This window comes from Centrocercus urophasianus, unplaced genomic scaffold, assembly GCF_019232065.1.
Source record: "Centrocercus urophasianus isolate 14NV4802_14NV808 unplaced genomic scaffold, USGS_Curo_1.0 seq_24, whole genome shotgun sequence".
Classification (NCBI taxonomy): domain Eukaryota; kingdom Metazoa; phylum Chordata; class Aves; order Galliformes; family Phasianidae; genus Centrocercus; species Centrocercus urophasianus.
In genome coordinates this window covers 1,038,859-1,060,833 of record NW_024884800.1, presented here as the reverse complement: position 1 = coordinate 1,060,833, position 21,975 = coordinate 1,038,859, and the positions used below count along the sequence as shown (strand labels likewise).

The following is a 21,975-nucleotide window of genomic DNA, read 5'->3' as shown; positions in this document are numbered from 1 at the left end:
TTATAGCATGGTTTTGTGTTGGTTTTGTCGGTTGGTTTTGTATTTTTTTTTTTTGTCTTTTTTTTTTTGTTGGTTTTTTTTTGTTGTTGTTGTTGTTTGTTTGTTTGTTTGTTTTTTGTCAAACCGGTTTGGAAAATAAATGTAATAGGAACTAGTGCAAAAAAGTTCTAAACATGAAGCACAGTGTATAAAATGGCATAAGAAAACCGTCCCCTCGAGGACACAGTCACTTTCTTATGACAGAGGGGAGAAAGAGAAACAGAAGGGGGGTGGGAACAGAGGGAGGGGCGGGGGGGAGGCAGAGGACGAAAGCTGGAAAGAAAGAGAAAACCGGGCGGGGGGAATTAGAAAGTACTTTGACTTCAGCAGGATGGTTGGTTCACCTCGCGGCGCCGGGAGGCCCCGCAGGTCGAGGCCCCGCGTCCACCGACGGCCCCGAGCGCGTGAGAAGGGTTCGGTCACCATCAGCCCCCACGGGCCGCCCCTGCCCCTGTTCTCCCCTCTGCTCCCTCGGGTCGCTCTTTGCAGCGCTCGCTTTTCCCCGTGAGCCCTGCGGTTCCCTGCCGGACCCGCGGGTCTGATTCCTTCCTATTTAAACTCCCTGGAAAACGCTCCGGTTTGAGGGCTTCCCATCGGTGCCGGAGGAGTGATGTGCGGGTCGGGAGGAGCTGGGAGGCAACGGGCTGGGGAAGAACGGAGCGTGGTCACAGGGGTGGCTGCCGGAGGCCGACGGCCACCGGGGCTGCAGTGGTGTCTGCAATGGAGCATCTCTGCAGCCACAGGTGGGACGTCAGGTCTGCAGCTATGGGGATGGAGGGAGGGAAGATGGGAGGAAGGAGGGTAGGAAGGGAGGAGAAAAGAGAGGAAGAAGGAAAAGGTGAAGGGTGGGAGGAAGGAAGGAAGAGAGGGAGGAAAAGAAGGAAATGAGGAAGGGAAGATGAGGGGGAGGAAGAAGGGAGGGAGGAAAAGAAAAGAAAGGAGGAAGGAAGAGAGGAAGGGTGGGAGGAAAAAAGGAAGGAAAGGAGGAAAGAGGGAAGGAAAGAAGTAAGGGAGGAGGAGAGGAAGGAAGGAAGAGAGGAGAAAGAAAGAAGGGGGAAAGACGGGAAGAAGGAAGAAAGGAAGGAGTGGAGGAAGGGAAGGAGGAAGAAAGGAAAGGAGGGAAAAAGGAAGGGAGGAAGGAAAGAAGGAAGGCAGGCAGGAAGGAAGCTCTCCAGTTTGCTTTCACCACGGCGCTGCTCAGCCCACTGCCCCCGAGAAACGGCTGGGTGCTGTTTTGCTATTTTGAGTCGAGCTGGTTGGAATTCCTGACAAATTGCTATTCTCTCCAAATCCACCGCCACCAGTTCCAACTGCGAGCAGAAAAAGTGTGATTGATTTTTGTTGTCCTTTCTTTCTTTCTTTTTTGGAAAATGAAACGTTTTGTGGGAAAGGGCAGTTCTGGATACATTTCTGAATGTGAAAAAAAAAAAATTAGTGCTAATTATCGATATGCCTCCTGATACATTTCAAAATGAAAAGAAGAAGAAACAACCCAAAAAGCCATCTGGCTCGAAACGGCTTTTTGTTTTGCAATTCAAGCATGGACAGCTCCCAAATAAATGCATTTAAAAATGGCAAAACCAAACCCAAATTTCATAAGCTGAAGCCAATTTGTAAAGTAAATAAATAAATATATTGAAAAATTTCGGAGGGTGAGTTTCACTTTACAGCAAGCAAAGTTAGAACCATCCCTGCAACGGGGCGGCCACGAAGGGCCCATGTTCTGAATGCTGGGGAGGTGGGAACCACTCAGCACCATTTCCAGTGCCCCGAGCTGAGCTGCAGCCCAACCCTACGGACATCCAACACTGTGTGTGCAAGGAACTGTGACAGAATCCTTGAGGAATGACCCAGATGGAGCCTGTGGGCCCTGAGCTGCTGGGATCCAGGGCACAGGGCAGGAGGATTTAAAGTGAGACGGGAGGTTTGGGTTGGATATGAGGAGGAAGTTTTTCACTCAGAGGGCAGTGAGGCACTGGCACAGGTTGCCCAAGGAGGCTGTGGATGCCCCATCCCTGCAGGCATTCAAGGCCAGGCTGGATGTGGCTCTGGGCAGCCTGGGCTGCTGGTTGGCGACCTGCACACAGCAGGGAACTGGATGAGCATCGTGGGCCTTTGCAACCCAGGCCATTCTATGATTCTAAATATACTTGGAATAATGATTTATGCTCCCACGGATGGAAATTCATAGGGCAGCTCAAAAAAAAACCAAAAAAAAACCACAAAAAACAAAAAACCAAACCTATAAACAAAATTGCTGGACATGTTGCATAGATTTTCACAGCCGTTTTCTCCGGATCATTTTTCTGTTTCAAATTTGTCTCTTAATTTCTAGGGGTGCTCCTTCCTGGGGTGGTGGCCACGGATCGGATCGTGCTCCAGCGTGAGCTGAGGACGGGCATCCGAGGATGCTGAGAGGGCAGCGGGGAACAGGGCTGCCGTGGGTGGGATGGAGGATGAGAGATATGGGACGTGGGATGCAGAACGTGGGATGAAGGATAGGGGATGCGGGATGAGGGTGCAGACAGGCAGCCGTGCAGAGCTCCGGGCCGCTCCAACGTGGCAGCACCACCCTGGCCCTGGCTCACAGCAGCACAGATCGGGGTCCTCAGTTCTTTGCAGAGGAGCCGTCTCCCGGCATCGCCCGCAGCCCTGAGCGGCAGTGAATGAACTGCCCTGACATCTCCTATTGAAGCGAAGCAAAATGTGTTGAACAAAAACCATTTCAAGATGTTTTCAGAGTGTTGCCAAGTTACTCAACATGTTCTGCTTTAGTTGTCAGATGCTTTCAAAGCGATTTCCCTAACTCAGAGCACGAATGGTGAGGGCTCTCCCTGGGAATCTTTTGCCTGGGGCTACCATGGATCTGTATTTTCATAAGAAAAAGGCTCAACTAATGATTAATCTTCACCAGAGGAAGCGGGGCCTTTCTTTGGGATTTTTCTTCAGTTATTTTTAATTAATTTGTACAACTGGCAGCGACATTAAAGCGCGGTGCAGAGGGCTGGCGCAGCAGACGGGCCGTGGCCGCATCCCTGCAGCACCATCCGACCCCCAGCACCGGGGGGAGAAACCAGATCGGTGAGTGGAAGGAAAGGAGGAGCTCCGTGGGCTGAGTTCCTGCATGGGCTGCGTGGGGCTGCGCTCCCCCGGGGATGCTCTGAAAGGGGAACCGTGGGGTTATCAGCTGAGCCTGCACCCGGTCTGCTTTCTGCTTCTCTCTTCTAGCCAAGGCTGATGCGGAGGGTTATCGGGGTTGCAGTGTCAGGGCAGAGGGAAGATTTTTATCTGCTGGCCCTACAGTGTCAGACTGCGCCACGCACCGCTCCCAGCTGCTCCGTCCCGCTCCTCAAACAGCCACGTCTGGATTTGTTTAACGCCATTGGCAAAGCGTTGAATACAGCATATGGTGCCCGAAAACCACAGAACTTATTGACAGCAGCCCAGACTTGCTAAATAAAAGAACTCCTTCCAACAGCCCCGCTCTGTGAAGACTCAGCACTTTCCTCAGTCACACTAGGTAATGCCACGGCCCCTCACAGCAGCACCCTGAGCTGGCTGCTCCCTGCCTGGGATCCCCATCCCCGCACCCAAATGCAGCATCCCCAAGCTGTCCCCGCTGCTGTCACTCTGTGTAGCCGTGGGGCAGAGGCCCAGCACCCCCAGCAGGCTGCAGGCAGAGAAAGAGCAGAGCTGAGTCAGGGCCGCACGCTGACGCACCGCGCGGGGCCACGCTTTCTCCCAGATTGGACACAGCCTATCTTGGGGAGAGGCGCCTGGAATCAGCTTCACTCTTGGCAGTACATGAAGAATCTCATTTCCTTAAGAAGGAAAGGGACGCGGCTGCTCTCCTTCCTTCGCTCTTGCTGAGTGCCTTCGCTTTTCGCCACAACGCCGCGGTGCCGCAGCGAACGGAGCGGCCCCACTCCTGTTTGCTGAGCTGCTGCATATGTGAGTTCCCAGCTTGGTGTAAACCAGACTGCAAATACAGGGATGCTGCCGTGAATATTCAAACAAGAATCTCCCTGCCTATCCATCCTGGGTGCCATCCGTAATAGAATCTGCTTGGGAAACGCTCTGCACCTCCCACAAGCGTGAGCTTTCCTGCCCGACAGCCCTGCACATCAAGTCCATGGGCTCTGCATCCTCAGGACTTTGGTAACAGGTAACTGGTAGTGTGTAAACATCTCCCCAGAGCTCTGAGGTTCGAGTCGAAGCACAAGTCACACATTCAGCTGCTTTTCAGAGCCTCTTTGGTCTGTGAATGGGCTGGAAACATCGGGAGCAGCCTTTCCTGCAAGGTTCCTGGTGCTGCCCTCCTCCAGATCAGAAGCAGCACTGTGCATGGGGCTTTGCTTCACCTCGCCAGACCAGGAACCAGAAATGCTCACCGCCCTGAACCTCCCCACTGCTCCACAGGGCCCTGGCACAGGTCTGGGCACAGCAGGACAATCCTCATGCCTTCACCAGGGCCACCCTGACCCCACCCTGAGCTGACCTGAAGGGGCAGGGATGGAAGCAGCAGGTGTGCACCCGCGCTGTGACCGCAGCACCCTGCAGCAGTCTGCAGCCTGCTTCCCTACCTCCTCCATGCTGCCTGCAGAGCCCTGTGGGCGGATGGAGAATTTGGGAGCTTCGTGGCAGGGAGGGACCTGGTGTCTGTTTGGGGCCCAGAAATGCTGAACTCAGGTATAAAAAGTCTGCATTGACTGAGGCTGCACCTTGCCTGAGCGAGCGCCGCTGCCCCGGGTGGGCTCCTCAATGTTCTCTGATCTGGGGGCAACTATTGATAAAAAGCATTTGGGAGAACTCCCTTCTCCAGCTGGGCCTTATTAGCGCCTCTGCTCTGTGTGGGAGACCATCCCTACCAGCCAGATTTCTCCAGCCCTTCACCCAGTCCTTCTGCCATCCAGTAGATGATTTGTGGCCGCGAAGCATGGAAGGATGCCCTCTGAAGCCTTTCATCCAATTGTTACCAGCCTTGATCCCACTGCAAGCTGAAGACACCCTCAGCTTCACCACGTCTCCCTAACGCCTTCCCGAGAGCAGCCTCTCCCATGGGGAAAGCAAGCAAGAGATGGTAAATGGAACCATCATGTTGCAAAGCAGGGAGCGCCGGGCCGAGCGACACCAATCCCCCCAGCACCACAGCGCAGCATCCTCCTGCCCCCCCGACCCCACCAGCACCATAGGGCAGCATCCTCCAGCCCCGCCAGCACCACCAGCAGCAGAAGGAGCCCGGCCAGGCCGTGTAGGGACTGCCTTGCCTTGTTGGGTTTTCCCCAGGGACGGGAAGAGGAGGGTTGCGGAGAGATGCTGTCTCCATACCCTCCCACCCATTTGGGACCACGGGGTGCTGGGCTTTATAGACAGAAGAGAAACGGGGGTTAGGCTGATTTCCACGCTCCTGGCACATAGCTGGTGGGTACCCAAGGCACATGTGGTACCCATGGGGCCACCTCCCGAGGGGTCCCACCCCCTCCGCTCCCCATCCCGCCCCACGCCGAGCCACCTGGCTGCTGCTGACTGAACCCTTCTCACCGCCGAGTCCCGCAGCCCTGTGCGCATTAGAGACTCTTCATCACGGGGATGCCCCGCGGCGAGCAGCTCTTGGGGGTAATGTGTGGGGGTGTGTCTGTGTGCGTCACCCCCGATCCCGTGCCTCCCATTGGAGGAATAGCATGTGCCCCCTTTCGTGGAAAAAGATCTGGCGTTTCCTCTCGGAGGTCGGCTCTGCCTTCCGCATCACTCGTCCCGCGCCACGCTCTCATCCAAGGAGGGCAGGGTCTCTGGGCCGAGCCCCCCGCCGCCGCCGTGCACGCTCGAGAAAGACACCATGGTGTGGAGGAGCATCAGAACCAGCACGCACAGCCGGATCCTGCTGCTGCCCAGGCGAGACCCTGCGGAGACCGGCAGCAAGGACGGGGAGTGGTGGTACTGGTGGTGGTGGTAGAGATGGTAGTGGTTCTGCCGCTGGTGATGGAGGTGGGGGTCGTGGCGGTGGTAATGGAGCGACTCTGACGCCGTGGATTTGGGGGATGTGTCGGAGCTGCTGTCCGGGGGGTGGTCGCAGGAGTCCCATTGCACCTCGCAGCACTTGGCCTCCTCCTCGGGCAGCTGGCTCTCCAGCAGCCCTGCGGGAAGACCGGGGTCAGTGAGGTGGCACGGAGGGGACCCAGCCCAGGAACCTCCTCCTCCCTCCCTCCCATAGAGACTTCAAGACCATAAAGCTCTACGGGCACCCCTGTGAGGTGCACCTCCATCCCTCGCAGCCCCGCTGTTCTTACCCGTGCAGATGAAGCCAGGCAAGCCTCCATAGATCAGCTCGTCGTTGTCCGGTAACACAAACGGGCACCTGGTCTGCACCTCCAGGCAGTATTGCTTGCATGGGATCCGGTGTCGGCACTGTTGTTGCGTCACGTTGAAATACTCGGAGCACAGCCAGGCCTTGTAGACAGCCTAGAGAAAGTCACCAAGAAGGACACTTCACTCCCCAGCACCCGGCAGCCCCAGAGATGCAGAGAGCTGGGTTAGCAGGAAGAGGGCCCCAATCTCACTTGGAAGTTCTTGTCGGCACGTCTGGGCTGCTTACTGAGCTAACCACCAACTAAAGGAGAACTTGAGAGGATGCAGAGCTCATCTAATGAAATAAAAATCACCACACAAGTGAACCAACCACACGGCACCAGCCACGGATGGGCAGGGATGTGCCGAGCTGCTGGTGCCCTCCCCGTGGAGCCGCCCATCTTTTGGGCATCTCCGAGTTCTCTGCCTGCTGGAAAAGCCACTCACAGACCGTGCCCACCTCCCCACCTCAGTGCCTGCTGTAGCTGCAGAGACGTGGGGCCGGGCACAGCCCTATGGCCACAGTGCAGAGCTCAGCCCCACATCTCCCAGGCACTGGGCACGGGGGGGAAGAGCCCATCTGCGCTGGAGAAGAGCTCTGAGCAGTGAGGTTCCTCAGGCTGCACCTCCCCAGCATTTCCAGCTCATCCACAAACGTATCATTTAGCAACAAAATGAAGGTCACATTAATGACCACATCCAACTTCCTTTGAAACCAACTAGAAGGGCTCCCCGCCATTCAAAGGGAATGAATCTCCCTCCTGAGTGTGCTGGGATAAACCCCATGCCCCTCCTTCCAGCTGGATTTTTATTTTCTGGAGGCTTTAAAAACATCTCTTCTTTGTTTCCCCATGTTTTCCATAGATCCTTATCATTGTCTGTTTGGACCATAGTAATGTCTCAGGATTAATGCTGGTTGGGAAATTCTTGGCAAGTTCTTTCTATTGCTTTTCACCCCCCTCTCCCCCCCCCCCTTTTTTTTTTTCCTGGAAAATGCCAATTCATGAAAACTAGAATTTTCATGGAAGCGTGCTTTGCTGAAACTTTCATCAGAACAAATTTACTGGGGGCCAGGACGCAATACATGGAGCAGGCAATAGCCCTGTGGCCAGGGCTTCAGCTGGGAAGTGGAGCTCCAGCTGCAGCCCTGCTTTTTCTCTCTGGCCCTCTGGATGTTAATTATTTAGACAAAGTGGAACAGCTCCAGAGGAGGGACTGGCTGTAATCAGCCCACGAGGACACGGCCAGGAGGGAGAGCTCAGAGCTCTGCTTCTGGATCTGCATCTGCCTGAGCTCATTCTCTGGGGCCGAGGAGGAGGGGAGATGGGCAGTGAGCCCGTCCCCAACCCCACCGCCTCCTCCTTCTCCTGATCCTCCTTCTCCATGGCTCAGACATGGACTTAAAGGGCTGCAGACTGGGTTCTGTAAGGCTGCAGATAAGCTATTATAGGACTGCAGGTAAGGATAACCAGACTCAGGGCTGGCACTGGGCAGCAGGGAGCCGGGAGGACGAGGCCCAGGGAAGCACATCGCACTGAGCTGCCCCGCGGTGCTCAGCAGGCACGTGGGTTCTGCTCAGAGAAAGGAGTGCCCAGCACTGCTTCAGTGCGACCTCGGCGAGACACAGCAGACCGTTAAGCATTTCGGCAGGTAACGATATGTTAAATGAGGCAGGAAGGAGAACGGGAGAAAGCATCCACTGGCCAGACAGGACAGGACGAGACAGATGATCCGTAAGGTCCAATCTAAGCCACCCTACGACCCTGCAGCTCGGCAAGTCCCCACTTCTGCCCCACAGCCTTGACGTGTGGGTGCAGGCGGGCACGCAGTCCGCATCAGATGCGCGATTCCGGCGCTCCGTCCCGCCGACGGCTCGGCGCCGTGCAGCCCGGCCGGGCGCGTTCCCCTTTTCCCCGTTAGGGGGCACGGGCGGCACGCACTGCGCTCCGCGGGCACGGAGCGGGCGAGTCCGGGGAACCGGGGGCAGCGGGCATCGGTCGGGCTGTCAGAGCAACAGGAAGAAAAGGCAGCGAGAGCAGCAGCCTTATGAAATGCATCCCCTGCCACAGAACCGTCCCAGTCAAAGCGTTTCGGTCTGTTAGGCGCTTGGGACTTGATTTCTGACCTTCTAAAATAAACTCGTTATTGCGGCTGTTCTCTGAGGTAGGGGCTTGGGCTGCACGTATAGGAGGTGCTGCTCCTTCCCTGCTGAGGATGAGCCACCCAGGTGGGCTGGGGAGCAGCTGAGGGATGTGTGATGCCTGTGGGGACGCACGTGGGGCCGGCCAGGCGCTCAGTGCCCCACACTACATCCAGCCAGGCTGAGTGCTGGGCAGCTGCAGGGCTTGGTGCCTGACAGCCAGCATAGATCAAATGCTCCAAATGGCTGAAGTTGGGTGGGACGAGTTCTCCTAAAAGCCACAGCCTTTCTGGGGTTACAAACAGGATGCGCTGACTGCACCATGAGCAGCCGAGCTGCACATAGAGTGTGTTAGTGCATGATGTATGAATATATGGATGTTACAATTAAGAAATGTACAAGAAAGTCATGCTAAACATGTTATCATACTAAAGAAGAATGGATGGAAAGCTTACCCATGTCCTGAGCTCACTGAGAAGACTCCAAGAGGAGCAATCTCCAGCAGAGATCCTTCCCCACTGGCAGTCAGCTCTTAAATGGGGTCCAGGAGAGGTGCAGCCAGGCTCCACCCCTTCCAGTAGCACAGATTGCCTTCACCTGTGCTCCCAGGGCTGACTCATGGCTCACCTCAGGTGCTCAATCCGAGGTTCAGGCCATGATTCAGCAGTTCCCATACTGTTAGGTAAAGCTCATGAGATGTCTCAGGGCAAAAGAAGGTGGTGAGGCACTGTTCACAGGTTGCCCAAGGAGGCTGTGGATGCCCCATCCCTGCAGGCATTCGAGGCCAGGCTGGATGTGGCAACCTCCTCTGCTGGTTGTTGACCCTGCACACAGTGGGGGGTTGGAATCAGAATGGTCACTGTGGTCCTTTTCATCCCAGGCCATTCTATGACTGTATGATTCTATGAAAAGTGAGCTTGGAAGACAGCAGATAAAGCCTGAGACGCCAGGACTAAAAGCACAGATCCGCTGCCAGACAACTCACCACTTGCTTTTTGTGAGCGATCTTTTGGGCTTTTCCCCTGAAGCCAGCCTGCCAACAACACAGCACAGAAAGCCACTGAAGCCTCTCTTGCACACTCCCTTCCACGCTCCATGGTTACAAATAACAAACAGCAAATAGGTGACGAGCACAGCTCATATCCAGCACGCTGCGTTACGCTGAGATCCTGCTGCAGCGTTCGCCAGCCGTGCACACAGCAGCAAACCATCGCCTCCACCCCCATATGGTGCAGGAACAGGAAAGGGACCAAACTGCACATGCAGTGCACGGCCCACACGCGGCCTGCTCTGCTCTGGGAGGACCACATCACCCTGCTGCCATCCCCTGGGGGGTCCCCACTGCTCCCATGGCATTTAGCCCCACTGCTGAGGAGGAGCTGCTCCTGCTGCAGGCAGTTATCTCGATGCCTGCAAGTTCTCCTCGCTACTTGACCTACATTTTCCCATCCAAAAGTTCATTCCCTTCAATCATCCCATAAATCATCCCTCTCCCTGCTCTGTGTTTACACATTTCTAATATTTGCAGATGTATCACGCTCCCCGTTTAGTCATAACTTAGGCGAGCCTGACTGATTTACTGTCACATTTCTTCCCTCCCTTTCATCATCCGTGTCTCTTTCCTGTACTGCTGCTCAGAAGCAGTGACCACCCCAGCTGTGAGCAGGCAGGACCCACCGACCACACTGCCCCCTAAGTAGCACTGCCCCAGCCATGACCATGCTAGGAGAGAAGGAAAAGCAGCTCCACTCAAACCCATGGTCTCCTCCAGACCATCCTCCAGCCTCCACATAGCCACGAGTCACCCAGGGGCACACCGGTGGGCTGAGGAGAGCTGAGGGATGTGTGAGGTCCATGCGGGATGCACGTGGGATCAGCCAGGCTGATCTCTACCTCCAGCCAGGCTGAGCGTTGGGCATTTCCAGGACTCAGTGCATGCCAACAAGAAGGCTCCAGCATCTTTCTGTCACAGCCACGGCTCCCTGCGCTAAGCACTGAGCTTTCAGCTCAGGTTTTCAGCAGCTTTCGATACCTCTGGGCTTATCTCATGCAGCCTGCTTCCTCTTGCTCTTCTAATAGACTTGTGAGAATTTAGGACAGGTGGAGATTTATTCTCTGCTTGACTCACCACGGAGAGCTCGCCCATTTTTCCCTGTCCTCTCGTTTCTGTAGGTAGCAAGTTGGGCTGTGGTGGGTGTTTCTTCCATTCTGCTTTTGCTTTCGGCCGATCTCCAGCCCATCCAAGTGAATACAAGCGATCTGGTGTCCCAGAAGTTCAAAGCACTGCCTGGATGACCATGAAAGGACACGGAGCTCTGCTGCTGAGGAAAGGGGCAAGCATCCTACGCCCCATTTATAGGCAATGAGGAAGGTGAGCTTACCTGCCTGCACTCGAATCCTGGAGGTGCACAAGAACCCCCCCAAAAGACAGCCTTTCCCTGAGAATTGCCACGCAAAACCAGATAATGGTTCGTTTGTTTTTTCTGAAGTAATCTGATAGGTTTTGATGTCAATGTTTTGCCAACAGCAGTGAGGGCTGTTGGACTATCCCAGCTACGTTTGGGAGGACGAACGCAGGGATGGAGGAGCATCCCTGGCACAAACCCGGATAATGGCTGTAATTAACCCGACAAGCAGCTGCTCTCCCACCAGAGCAGGACACGGAGCTGGAGATGAGCCCTGGGAAATTCTGCTTGTGGCTCAAAATCTGCTTCTCCACACAGGGATTTGCAGACCGAAGGGGAGGGAGACAACGAGGGCAGGGAAAAAAGCAGGAAATCTGTCTGCAAATCTATCTTGCCCTGCAAAGTACAAGGCAGACCTGCTGCCATCGCTGTGCCTGAGCAAGGCAGTGTGTCCCTGTGCAGGTGAGCAGGGTGCTGCCCTCCTGCTGCACAGGAGGCGGGCACGGAGTGGCTGCAATCAGCTGTTCTGCCAGCTGCAGGCAAATTGGGGGCTTGGAGAAACCACGCGTGAGTTTAGAGCTTGGCAAAGCTGCTCAGAGCAGCACTTAATCACAGTAATATTGGGCAGTGCTGGGAGAAGGCACCGAGGTCAGCTCTGCAGAACAATCCAGGAGCGCTGGGGTGGATCTGCTCTGCACGCTGCTCTGCGCTCGTGCCCTTCCTCCTCCTCCTCCTCACTGCTGGTGCCACTGAGCTCATGGCAGCTGTCTGTCTCTGGGGCCACAAAAACAGCAGCAGTGCCACTGCACCCAGAGCCAGCAGGTCGTGCCTGCGGTGCCCCACGTCCCCATCCTGAAGATGGAGCTGCCCGTGCTGGAGGAGCCGCTCTCAGCACTCGCCTTTCCACCACGGCCTGCCATGAGCATCTGGAGTGGCTGCGCCTCATTAATCTTGGACACAGGGAAATGAGTACTGCTAATGAGCCGCTTGGGCACCTCTCCAAGCTCTGGCACATCAGGCTGCAGCAGGGGAAGCAGGGCTCGGCAGGGGGAGAGAAGAGCCCCCTGGATGGCAGAGGATTAAGGGAATGCTCGCTAGCGGCCGGCCAGGAGTCACAAACACAGCCTGCAACGTCCAATTAGCGCTGTATTCAATTACCGCTGCCTGCAATTCTGACATTAACGATGTCGAGCTTTTTAAGCAGCGTTGTATTTTTTTCTCATTAGCCCTGCTATAGGCTGTGCTCACATCATATCGGGAACAGCTGTTTTTTCGGTAACTTTGATATTCCCGGAGCTGTGCCGTGGCCGCGTTAGCCTGGCTCTGCCACATTCACAAGCTTTGCTTTGGGGTGGGAGGGGGGGAACTAAAAACACAACTTTGTGCAATTTCTTTTTTTTCTTCATGCTGGTTTTAATGGTGTTTTCCCGTGCCTGGTGCTGACAGTGCTGGAGCCAAGCATCCTCCGTCTCATCCAGGGCGGCGGCACCATGAAGGAGAGCCATCCGCACCCCAGGAGCAGACCTCACCCCGGCTTCACCACCCCAGGATTACCCCACAGCACTGTCAGTCTGCTCCCAGCACTGCTGACCTTCGTGACTGCAGGAAGAAACACGCTTTTAACATCTTCACTTGAATGCCCAGTTCTTGGAATAAAGAAGCTAGCATAAAGCCCTTTCTTTTATAGATGATACAGCCTCCCTAGTAAGAAACCCTCCTCAGAGCAAGCCAGAGACACAAGTGGCCCCCTGAGCTCATCTCTTTCAAAACTCAAAGAAAGCAGCTTTTCAGCACGACCTCCATGCACCTCCACTGCTCAGAGAAATCCTCTCTCCGCACCGCAGATCAGATGCAGACACGTGGACAGGGGAATAGCAACCCCTGGATCTCTGCACATGCATGCACGCATTTAACCGTTGTGGGGATGCTGGGAAAGGGGAAAACGTGGGGCTTAGGTTGTCTGGTTCACCCAAAGAGAAAGACATGAGAAGGACGGACCTGGGGCCATACGTGGCACTGATGCTGCAGGATGCATCCCTTGCAGGGCAGTGCTGAAATCCCCTTGGCTCAGCCCCAGCTCAGCACCAACGAACCGAGCACAGAGAGGCACGTCAGCCCACGCTCATCCCAGCAAATGAGGGATCACTCTTATTTGTAGTCTGTCTCAGAACAGGAAGCATCCCCTGGGAATGAGGCTGGGTGTGCACTTTGGGGACACAGCCCTGGGTACCTCAACCTTACGGTACGGCTCCTTAACATCACCACTGGATGATGGGAGAGGCAGCAGCCCCTGCACTGACAGCGGGCAGCCCAGTGCAGGAACCAGGCAGCGTGGGACCTCAGAACACTGCTCCTCCACCACAGCCCCCAGTTTGCCCAGAGCAGCCTTGCCACGGTGCCAGGGTCTGGCCATGTGCCTCTGCTTTTGATACCACCCCGCTTTTTCAGACCACTCTGACTGCCACGAAACAACATTGCCATTTAATTACTCAATGCCACCTTGGGGTAGACGTGTCCTTCCTCCCAGTGGGGACTCGATGGGGTGGAAGAGCTCCTGAGAGTGCAGACCCCAGTCTGTGCCATGCCTCTGTGATGCCGGCGGAGCGCTTGGTGCCCGCAGCCAGCTCTGTCCCCTCTGCCCACGCTCGGGCAGCGTCTGGGACAAAGTGGCCCCAGTCTTGGTGGGCTGCCTGCAGGCAGTGCTGTAAAACAAATGTATTGAACGCAAACAAAATGCACACTGAGTCTTATAGAAGCAGGCCCCATTGTGCTGCAGGACGCGGGGAGCAGACAGGCGCTGTCCTGAGAAACTTCAGATGCACATGAACCCGAGAGCAAAGGCAGAAGGCAGCAGCGCTCCCACTCAGCAAGAGGGGCGGCCGTAAATCCTGGCAGCTGCTTTCTGTCCCCTTTTAGAAGGAGTTTGGCCAGGCTTGAGAGGGGAGAGGGGCAGCAAGGCAGCGCGGCCTGGGGAGCGTGAAGGTATGTGTGGGAAGGGGATGGAGGTGGGCAGCAGGCGGGGATGTGCAGCTGGCGGCCAGCGAGTGGGGACTGGGCTGTCTGGAGCCAAGACGGGGCATCATCAGGGCTGTAGGGATGGAGGGATGGGAACACTGGGATGGATGGCACTGCGTGCACCAGGTGTGCTGAATGCTGCAGTGCTCCCCAACCAAACCACTGCTCCCTGGGCACATCTGCACCGTCACCTGGGGGGGGACATCACTGCATCCCCCCTCCTTGGAGCCCCGCAGCTGATCAGCACTGACACACCGGGGCACACGCAGGAGCCCGCTGATCCTCACTGGGATTCCCCACCACTTGGGCACCTGGGCACAGACCCTGGCATCCAGCAGGCACCGTGCCTATTGACAACAACCATCCACAAAGCCCGACTCCAGGGACAAACAGACCAACGTCACAGCAAGGCCCAGACGTGCAATGAAGTTACCCCGGTGCACAGCCGCTGCCTCCCTGAGCAGCTCTCCCTGCTGCAGCTGCTGGGGAAGCGCTGGGGAGCTGCAGCCTCGCTGCTGGCTGGCTGATTAGTGACAAAGTGATTAAAGACAGTTATGGAGATGAAGATGATGATGATGGCAGAGTCGGGACAGATGGAAAAAATCGGGTGCCCGCCGTCTATTAGGAGCGCTTGAGGAATTCACCCCCATTAGATACTGCTGCAGCTGGGATTCAAAAGCAGATTAAACATTTATACAGATAATGAGAACATCCTGTTACATTAGATAGGATATAAAAAAATAAGGGCTAGACACTTCAGTGCCACACACGACAAATTACCCACGGCAGGCTGCAGCCAGGAGAAGTCTCTCTGGCATAGAGGGGTCTCCTTGGCTCACTGGGCTCACCCTGGCCTTGCTCAGGAGCTTGATGGTGTTGAGCACCCTGCATGGCCCAACTGCTGTGCCCCTTGCTGTGATGCAAGATGGGTTTTAAGGCACACACCACCCACATGCAGAGAACCAGACTGCACAGCGCCGTGTGAAGATTCATTACCTCCTGTGATTAACGGCGGTGCCACCCCAGGGAGCACTGGGGAGAGAAGTCCAGCAAGATGCCACCGAGGCCAAGACCACAACCAGCTCCAGCACCTTCATCACTGTGCAGCAGAACCGCCCGTTAATTGCATGCACTGATGCTGCCCAGCAAGGAGTTGCTGCAAACTGGTGGGGATCCACAAAAAAAGCACTGCTGCACGTGGCATCAGCGACACAGCAAGGACCTCCCCAGCAGGAGACATCCCCCAAAGCACCCAGGGCTGGGATGTAAGCTGGAGGCCGTGGCTTATCCCCCCACTCAAGTTCTGGCAGCATTTTCCCATTCCTAGCTGCCCCTGCCCAGTATCCATTTACCAGCTGCTCTGAGAGGCTGCCGTGCAGAGATGTCAGCTGTGATGCCAAGCACGTGCCTTCCTCCTCGGGGATGCGTGGGGCAGGCGGTGCTTCCTTCCCCAGCAGCATCGCGATGCTCACTGGGCAGAGATCTGCAATGCACGAACCCTGCCAGGGGATGCCACTGCCACATCGGCAAAAGCCCAGGGAAGAGAGAAGGGGAAGGGCAGCAGGGCCTGCGGGCAGGCAGGGTCGGCTCCTTCCCACCCAAGCAGCCTCCGTGTCTCATTCACAGATTCGCTGTCCCTTAGTCACTGCCCTTCAAACGACAGCGGAGCCCTGCTTCCTCCGTGCAGAGCCACGTATGAGCCGCATCCTAATGGCATCCCGGTGACAGCCCAGGTGCATCCTGCCTGCTGCCAGCACAGGAAAACCCCGCGGGCATCGCCGCCACGGAGCCCCGCTGCCTTTGGGGCTTCACGCCCTGCCAAGAGCTCCCGCACCAGGCGCAGTGCCTCGGGGTGCCACAGCGCATCGGGGCTGCACGAGGCAGCGTAACACTGCCAGGTCCCCTCGTCTGCAGCGACAGCACGTCCTGCTGCCTGTCACACAGCCCCAGCATGAGGTGGCCCCGCTCCAGCCCAGCAGCTCGCCAGCACGCAGCCTGCCGGCACGGGGCACGTTCTGCTGAGCTCACCGCCCGCTGCCCGCAGCCCAGCAGCAGCTCACACGCCGGATGCTCTCCAAAGCCATCGCCTCCAGCTGCCGGAGGCTCGGGGAGCTGCTCCAGCCTCGCCCCTCATGTCCTGCTTGGAGGCGCAGGGCTGCTCGGCACCACGGCACGCGCCTGCAGCACGCAGGCACTGGAGCAGCGCTGGCACCTGCGTCACTTGTAGCTGCCCGGTGACAGCCGATGCAGACGGAGCTCTCACCCTCCCATGCACCATTTGCTAACCCGGCTGTCGCTGCACAAAGTCTGGCTGCGGTCAGAAACTTGGATCGGTTTTCTTTCCTTTTTCCTTTCTGCCCTGTGGGATCCACCAACAAAATGCCCCCTTTGCACGACACGACAGCCCATTCATTTTCTGCCTCTCCCGTTTTACTTGCAGAAGTCCCTGCCCATCTCTGATGTGAGTTTTCAAAGGTCTTGCATGAGGTGCATGAACCGTGCCTCGGTTGCTGCAACTGCACACCAACTGCTCGCCAACTGCACGCTCCTTTGGTTCAGATTCCTTCTTTTTAATCACATCGTGGTGCAGGGCTGAAAGAGATTACCTCTGTTTATAGGGGATGGGCGTGCAGGGCTGCGCTGCATGCTCGGCTAAGCCCGCACATATGGCCTCTGCTAAAATTGCCAATTTAAGTACTGCACTGATCCACTGCTTATTTGGGATTCTTTTTTTTGTTCACTTCATGAAATGTGAGTAATGCCGTCACCAGCAAAGAGCAGTTCTGGGGAAGAGACACCACTTTTCCTTTTGTTTTCAGCTCCCCAGGGTCATGGCTGTCAGCACACCTCTCAGGGCACCTCAGACCCCTCCTGCTGCAGGTGGCTGCTGCAGCCCCTGCTCCCATCCCTCCACTCTGACCCCCCGTGCCAGAGCAAGAAAATAGCAAGAAGTGCAGCTGAGCCAGGCCATCCCCACGCCGTGTCCTGGCTGAGGAGACCAAACTCCATCTCTCATTGCACTGCCTGAAAACCTTGGAGGGGAGAGGGGGATTGTTAAAGCTGTGTCCTGCTCCCTAGCAGATAATGAGGAAATTATGGGGACAGAGCCAGGGCTGCAGGGTGATGCAGTGCCAGCCCCGCACTCAGAGGAGCCCTGCTAATCTAATCTGCCTTGAGATGCTACAGGTCCTGCCCAGGCGGCTGCCCGGCATCGCCCAGCAGCTCCCGCCTGTCAGGCTTTCTCCCTCTGCAGCTTTGTTTCTCGCAGCTTAACGAGTCCCTAGTTCGCCAGGCTCCATCCCATAGATCTTTATTTGCCCTAACGAGGGTGGGGATGCGTGCTTTTCGGAGTGCTCTCCGGGCGGCGATTGGCTGCGTCGGGCAGCACACGCGCAGTGCCACCGCCTTTAAAGCAACAAACATCTCATTTCACGGCAGCTCAGCGAGAGGCAGAGCTGCATTCTGTCTATCCAGAAAGACAAGAAAACAAGGGGAAAAAAATCAGCCTGAAGGATCCCACGGGACGGCGGCTCAAAGCAGCAGGGGATTTCCCCTGCACTGCATCCTGCAAAGATGGAGCGGATCGCTCGCGTGCGCAAAGGCTCCCGGTGCCCCGGGCGTCTCCAGGGGGATGCGGCCACAGCACCCACCGTGCTTGTGGGTCTCCAGCTGCCAGAGCCCTTCTGAGCACAGCCACCGTGTGCGCAGAGCCCCTCCTGCCCCACAGCCACAAAGGGTACGAGACAAGCAGGAGGAGGGCAGCAGAACTGACACGCTCACCCAAAACACGGGGAGCCTCCAGGTGTCTGAGCGGCACCCACACTTCAGTTAAAGCAGCACAGCCCACGTCCCCACGCTGGTTCACTGTCTCCCAGTTCCCCAGTGCTGCTCTCTGAGCTGTGCTGCTCCCTGGGGACATCACTGCTGGGGAGGACTTGGCCCTGCAGCGGGACAGCGGCTGAGGGGCGCACAGGTGAGCAGGATGGAGCTGCTGGCATCCCATCTTCCAGCCCCTGCTGTGGAGCAGGAAGGTATGAATGGAGGCAGGGTCAGATTGTTGGCCACCTCCCTGTAATATTTTTCTCCTCTCACTTTTTGCTGTCACTGACCCGTGCATTCTGCCACCACTGGGCAGCAGCTCTCTGCTGTTGCTGCACGCAGGCATTCACTCCAGCAGCACACGGCCAAAAGCAGCATCAGAAAACGCAATATTATTCAGTGCTTGGGAAGGGGTTGCAAAGCCTGGCTGTTTCAAAGTCCCGCCAGGCAGTGCTGCCAGCCCAGCCCTGCTGAGCCACAAGGAAACAGGGCCAGAACGCACCAAACTGAGTCTGGACCCACGCATACAGAGAGGGCAGGGCTGAGCTTTCCACTGCTGAAAGCCCCCAGGCAACACAGTGCAGACAGAAGCACCTCAAACAAGCGGCCTGATGCTCACCAGATGCTGAAAAGAGAGGGAGAGCCGAGAGATTGCGTGGGCAATTGCAAAATTCAGGCATGGGAAATTCCCTGCATCTTGCATGGGTGAGTGCTCACAGGTTGCATGTGCTGCTCACACCCTCCTGTTGCTGCCCAGAGCTGTGCTCGCAGATGCTGCAAGGAGGAGAGTGTGTGTGACAGCGGGTGAGTTGGGAGCTGCCTTCAGCTCTGCATCTCCCAAGCTCGCTTCCTGCTTTCTCATTGAGGATGCTCAGCCCACGGACACCGAAGGAAAACTCATCCGAGCCAGGCTCTGTTTCTAGTGCTCTGGAGTCAGTGAGAACCCCTCTTTACCATAGACAAAGTCTATTTTCTCTTTCTGATCACTGCTCACGAGGTCTCTGTACCAGGGAGGTCCATCCTGGGGAGCAGGAGTAGGGAGCTCTGCCAAAACCCCACCTCATACATTGTGTTCAGGCTCCTTCTGCTCTCCTAAAAAGCCAACCTCTTCTCACCATCCTTTAATGCCAGTGGGATAACACTGGGTGAAGGAACTGCCCAGTGGAATCACTGGTGCCAGCTCGGTTTGTACACAAGCTTGCCCACGTCCCCATGCCCCTGGGCATACTCAGGCACCTTGCAGAGCCTGCTCCATCCCTCCAATCTCCTCCTGCACTCCGCTGAGCCCACTGGGCACCATTGGCACACACGTGGCATGAGGTACATTGCCTCCTTTGCTGCCAGGAGTGGAGCAGCAACACCAAACCCTTTGGTGCAAGTGGAGTACTAAGGAGCTGCAAAACCACAGGGAGAAGTTCAGTAAGCAGATTGCAATTACCTGGCTTGGCACCAGCCCAGAATGCCAACACCAGCTGCCTCCCAACAACGGCTCCATGCAGGAGGTGCTGAGAAGCCCAGCAGCACCACACGGCCATGCCCTCGATGAAAGGCACCACCCCCAGCAGGTCTGTGCTTCCCCAGGAGAAAACACTGCTCCAGGAGCTGCTGTGCAGCTCCATGTGTCCCTTGACATGCTCCAGGCAAGGGGCAGCCCCATCCCACTCCCAGGGATGCTGTGCCTGCAGCCCTCTGGGGTGACGCACACACACAGTGTCTTGCTATGGCAATCCTGCTGCTCCCAGATGCTACAGGTTAATTACTGGGACCGCTGAGCTTCCTGGAGACAGCACTGAAGGGAGGGGAAGGGAGAGGAACGCCCAAGAGGAGCAACATCTAGCCCATGAGATGCTAGGAAAGCAGCGCTATGACTTTAGGAAAATGGGCTGCCCTGCAGACCTCTGCTCTGCTGACAGCAAGGCGATGCCTGCGAGACTCGGGCTCTGCCACCTTCTACGGGTGCAGCAGGGCATGGAGATGGGGCCACACGTTGGGGTACAGCCCCAAAGGCAGGGCTGGTGATATCTGCCCTAACCTCCCGGCCCCCTGTACCATGCATCCTGGGCTGGGGCAGCGGGCGATGCTGGGTGACACCAACCAGTCCAACCCCCAGGACAAGGGGGTGAGGTGCTGGGAGATGTCTGAGCACCCACTGTGCCCATGGGGAGGGGGCTCTGCTCTGTGGTTCATCTCAGGTCACTGCCATCCGTACATCCTGTACAGCAGTGCACAGGGAAGGCCCTGCGCTGCCCCAGCGCTCTGTGCAGGCCAGAGGCAGAGATGAGAAGTCCCACGCCTGATTTACTCAACCTGCATGCGTTGCTGAGGTCTGCAGTGTGTGTGTGTGAGAGTGGGTGGGTGCAAGGGGATGCTCAGCACTGTGTCACATCCCAAGGATCCAGTCCCACACCGTGGATTTAGGGGCCAGTATGGGGACATGAGGGCCCGGAGCTCCAGCACCCCATGCTGCCACGGCTAGGACCTCTGCCCGGTGCCCCATCCCTTCCCCTTCCCCCTCCCCACGATCCCGGCCCGTTTCACACAGCCGCACGGCAGAGAGCCCTGGCAGCGCGGCGGGGCCCCGCTCCTACCTTGCAGTCTCTGATGCAGGACCTGACCGAGTACTCGTCCGACTGCAGGTACTTCTCCAGCAAGAGGTCGAACTCCTCGTATTTTTCCTGAGCGTGTTGGTCCAGGCGCTGGTAGGCCTGCACGCAGCTGCTGCACGCCTCCCCGCCCAGCGCGCCCGCCGCCGCCGCCACCAGATCCACCATCAGGTTCTCCACGCTGCAATCCAAGCTGTCCGGGCCTCCCATTTCCCGCAGCAGGTCCCAGATCGTGTAAGTATCACAAAAGGAGAGGTTGAAGTTCCTAAAGTACGCCTGTAAGAAGTTCCTCTTGGAGGAGGGCGAGGAGAAGAGGGCGGTGGCGGGCGGCGAGCGCAGCGGCACGCCGGCGAAGGAGCCCAGCAGGCGCTGCAGGGAGTGCAGCCGGGCGCACGCCGAGTCCAGGTCCGCGCGGGCTGCGGGGCACGGCGCGGGGCCCGGCGCGCGGCTCAGGTTGCCCAGGAACGCCTCGCAGCTGCCGGCGGGCGGCTCCTGCAGCGCTCGGGCCGTTCGGCCCCGCGGCCTCCCCGCGCCGCTCCGCTCCCGCGCGCGCAGCTTGGCCCCGGCGCAGAGCCACAGATGGTCGGAGAGGAGCACGGTGAAGAAGAGGAGGGAGGCCAGCGAGAGGCGCCATTTCTGCGCCCGCTCGGGGTCGGCCACGGGTTTGTCGCTGCGGCGCGGCGCGCAGCACACCGCCCCGCCGCCGGCGCCCCCGCGGGGGTACATCCAGGCGCCGCGGATCATGCCGCGGGGGCGGCGCGGGGGTCCTGCGGCCGCGCTGCCGCCAATGTCACCTGCGGCCGCCGCGCCGCCGCCGCTCCGCCGCCGCCTCCATGCCCGCGCCTACAGGCCGCCGCCGGCCGTGGCATGGTGCGGCGGGAGGAGGAGGAGGAGGAGGAGGAGGAGGAGGCGGCGCCGGCTCGGCCCCGCTCCCGGCTCCGCTCCCGGCCCCGCTCCCGGCCCCAGCCCGCCGCGCGGGGGCATGCCCCTGCCCCGCTCTCACTCGGCTTTCCGCTTCCCCGTGGGCTGCGCCAGCCCGCCGGCCCCTCCGCCGCACCCACCGCCGGGCCCCATTGCCCTCAGTCTGTCGCCATCTTCGGCCGCGCCGCCAACACCTTGAGGAGCCGCGCAGCCCTGCGCCTGCGCGCCCGCGCGGCCCCCCCGCCGCCCGCCGCCCATTCACTGCCCGCCGGCCCCGCGCGGCCCCGCAGCGCCCGGAGCGGCGCCGGCCGGCAGGTGCCGTGGTGCTGAAGGACAGCTCCGCGCCGCCGCTTCCCGCTCGCCCTCCCGGGGCGCCCCGCACGGCCCGGCCGCGGACACGGCTGTGACACGGGCCGAGCGCTGCGCACCCCCTGCCCGCCCTGGGAGGAGCCCATCCCCGAGCGCTGGGTTTCCGGGCAGCGCTGAAGAAGAGTCGAAGCTAACGGGAGAGGGGGGTGGGGTCACTCGCTGCGCCCCCGGCCCTGCCAGCACGCCGTCTGCGGGCTGGTGGAAAGCGAGGCTCGTGCGGCCGGCTATCGGCTTCCCCGGGAACGGAAACGAACGGTGCTGTGCCACGAGCCCCTCTGGCGGAGCCGCTCCCAGACTCCACCGTACACAAACCCATCCT

The 21,975-nt window shown here is 58.0% G+C and overlaps 1 protein-coding gene across 1 annotated transcript; it reads right to left on the bottom strand.

The window, feature by feature from the left end:
* Positions 1-5,515: 5,515 nt before the first annotated feature.
* Positions 5,516-21,110, bottom strand: NALF2 (NALCN channel auxiliary factor 2). The gene is made up of 3 exons (XM_042825159.1): positions 20,352-21,110; positions 6,327-6,498; positions 5,516-6,173 (listed from the first exon to the last, which is right to left on the bottom strand). The coding sequence occupies exons 1-3, from the start codon at positions 21,108-21,110 to the stop codon at positions 5,785-5,787; spliced, it is 1,320 nt and encodes a 439-aa protein (XP_042681093.1). The 3' UTR covers positions 5,516-5,784.
* Between the last annotated feature and the right edge of the window lie 865 nt (positions 21,111-21,975).